Consider the following 2,405-nt stretch of genomic DNA (forward strand, 5'->3'; position numbering starts at 1 on the left):
GAACCCACGGGTTCAGGCAATCCACTCACCTCAGCCTCCCAAGGCATGGGATTACAGGCTGAGCCACCGAGCCCGGCTAGAGTTCTGGCTTCTAACCAGAGTTTCTCACCCAGGGTGATTTTGCTCCCAGGGGACATCAGGCCACGTCTGGAAACATTATTGATTGTCATGGCTCGGGGGTGTCAAGCTGCTCTTGACCTCTACTGGGTACAGGCCAGGGAAACAAGCGTAGGACGTGCCCGCCCCTCTCCCAACAGGAACTCTCAGGTCCAGGTGTCCATGGTGCCCAGAAAGCTGAGAAGCCTGGCTACAGTCCCGGCTGTGGATAACCTCTGCCCTTCAGCCGCCTCTCACGAACACGAGAGGAGTGGTCAAAGCCCAGCAACAGAGCTTTCTGCATTTTATGCCAAAGACACAGTTCCGGCAGCCCCGTAGAATGGGCGCGATGTTCCAATTCGCGGGCGAGGAAGGTGAGGCTGAGGCAGGAGCCGAGGTCCGGGGCGGGGCGGGGCGGGGCGGGGCGGGGGGCCACACTTAGCTGCCCCGGACTACAGGCCTGCTGCCTCCACCCGGCAAGCAGGGATGGCCGGCTCTTGCCCAGCCTCACAGCTTGGGAAGCGAGGACCAGCAACACCAGCGCAAAACAGCGCGACCTCCCCTTCCCCCTCCCAGGAGCGCGGAGGACGGACGGCCGAAAGCGGGTGGCTCACAGGGTCCTTGAAGCCGGTCCCCAGGTGCTCCATGGCGTAGTAGAGCTGTCTCTTCTCCCCCAGGGACCGAAGGACGAAGCGCTGGATGTCCTGAGGGGCGAGACAGAAGCGGTGAGGTGGGGCGGGGAGGCCGAGGCTGGAGGCGCTGGGGTCTGCTCTCCTCTGCCTAGCCGGTCTCTGTGCCTCCTGGCCACCGTCCAACTTCCGCCCGCAGCAGCTCCAGAGCTTCCGGGGTCACACGGGGGGAGAGTGGGATGTGAGTGTGTGAGCGTGTGCACGTCTGTGACTGCGAGTGCGAGTGTGTGAGAGTGTGAGGGAGCGTGTGTGGGTGTGCGCGAACGTGGAGGTGTGAGTGTGTGAGTGCTAAAATGTGGGTCTGTGAGTGAAAGGGCGTGCGGACGGGAGGGAGTGTGTGTTTGTGGGTGTGAGTGTGCATGAGAGCACGAGCACAAGCCGGTGGGAGGTCAAGGGAAGAGAGATGAGGTCGGGGTGGGACTCAGAGTTCCAGTCGAACCTGGGGAGCGGTGAGCCAAGACCGAAGCCAGATGCCGGACGGGGGTTCCCTTTGGTGACCAGAACGCCCGGGTCAGAGGACAGAATGGGGAGCGGGGCCCAGGGTGCTTCCCAGGTATGTCTGATTGGGGGCTCCCCCGGGGTGAGGTGGGGGTGAGCTTGCCTCCCTCGGCCCCAGGCCGGGTCTTGGCTCTCCCAGCTGGGCCTGGTACTGGCTCAGGGCCTCCTTGGCAGCCTCGTCCTCCGGGTAGAAGAGCAGGACACTCAGGACATTCTCCACAGCCTGGGACAGATTTCCCACTGGAGACGGAGCATCAGGGTGGGGTGGAGACTGACATTTAGAGCACAGTGGTCCCTGGGCAGAGGCAGTGCTGGTGCGGGAGGCCTCCTGAGGCCAACCAGCGGACCCCAAGAGCCCCGCGCCAGGTGGACATGCTCCCTGCTGCTTCCTGCGAGACTGACACAAGCATACCTTAGCTGGAGAGTCCAGAGAAGAGGAGAGGGAAACTGAAGGAAGGTGAGAAGCGGCAGGGCGGTAGAAGACCTGGGACCCAGCTCCTGAGCATGTCGCAGGTGCCAAAGGAGAGCAATGAGGGTCCTCCCGGAGAGATGCCCCCACAGAGCCCTGGCAGCGAAAGCACAGATCCCAAGACAGGAGAGACGGATAGAGAGGCGGGGCTCAGGACGCGACCAGGACAAGCCTTCACCACCCCTCTCCAACCCAGTCACTCGCAGGGCCACCTGTCCCCAACTGACCCTGGGCATGGGCCTCGTGCAGCCACCTCAGCTGGCCAGGAAGGAAGTCAGGAACAGGGAAGCTGCGGCCAGGACGTGTGGCCGTTTCCCCAACGCAGCGCTGTCGGCACTGCAGGACGCGCACCCAGTGCCCTGCGGAGGAGACACACGCCATTTGGCTATGCATGCTCCTCCCTGGTACCCACCTCGCCCCGCAGGCCACACCCCAGTCCTCACCTGCGATGGCCTCGTAAAGCCCCCTGGGGCTGCCAGCCCCCTCCTCCTCCTCTTCCGCGCCCTGCAGCTCCTCAGACCCCTCGCAGCCAGCCCGGCAGCTCTCCAGCTCAGCCAGGCTCTCCTGCAGGGCCTCCTCCAGCCGGGGCAGTGCCAGTCCTGCCTCCTGGCGACCCAGGAGCTCCAGGGCGGCGTCGTAGGCTGCCTGCGGGG

The 2,405-nt window shown here is 64.3% G+C and overlaps 1 protein-coding gene across 1 annotated transcript in view; it reads right to left on the reverse strand.

The window, feature by feature from the left end:
* The window catches only part of P3H3 (prolyl 3-hydroxylase 3), a 13,183-nt gene extending 10,784 nt beyond the window's left edge, over positions 1 to 2,399 (reverse strand). The window contains exons 1-4 of the mRNA XM_021714828.1: positions 2,196 to 2,399; positions 1,980 to 2,111; positions 1,387 to 1,523; positions 711 to 800 (exon numbers count right to left, since the gene is read on the reverse strand). Of these exons, the coding sequence (XP_021570503.1) occupies positions 711 to 743 (33 nt within the window). The 5' untranslated portion in view covers positions 744 to 800; positions 1,387 to 1,523; positions 1,980 to 2,111; positions 2,196 to 2,399. The remainder of the gene's footprint in view (positions 1 to 710; positions 801 to 1,386; positions 1,524 to 1,979; positions 2,112 to 2,195) is intronic.
* Positions 2,400 to 2,405: the final 6 nt, after the last annotated feature.

Source organism: Carlito syrichta, unplaced genomic scaffold (assembly GCF_000164805.1).
Source record: "Carlito syrichta isolate Samal-C Ts95f unplaced genomic scaffold, Tarsius_syrichta-2.0.1 Scaffold305801, whole genome shotgun sequence".
NCBI classification, from domain to species: Eukaryota; Metazoa; Chordata; class Mammalia; order Primates; family Tarsiidae; genus Carlito; species Carlito syrichta.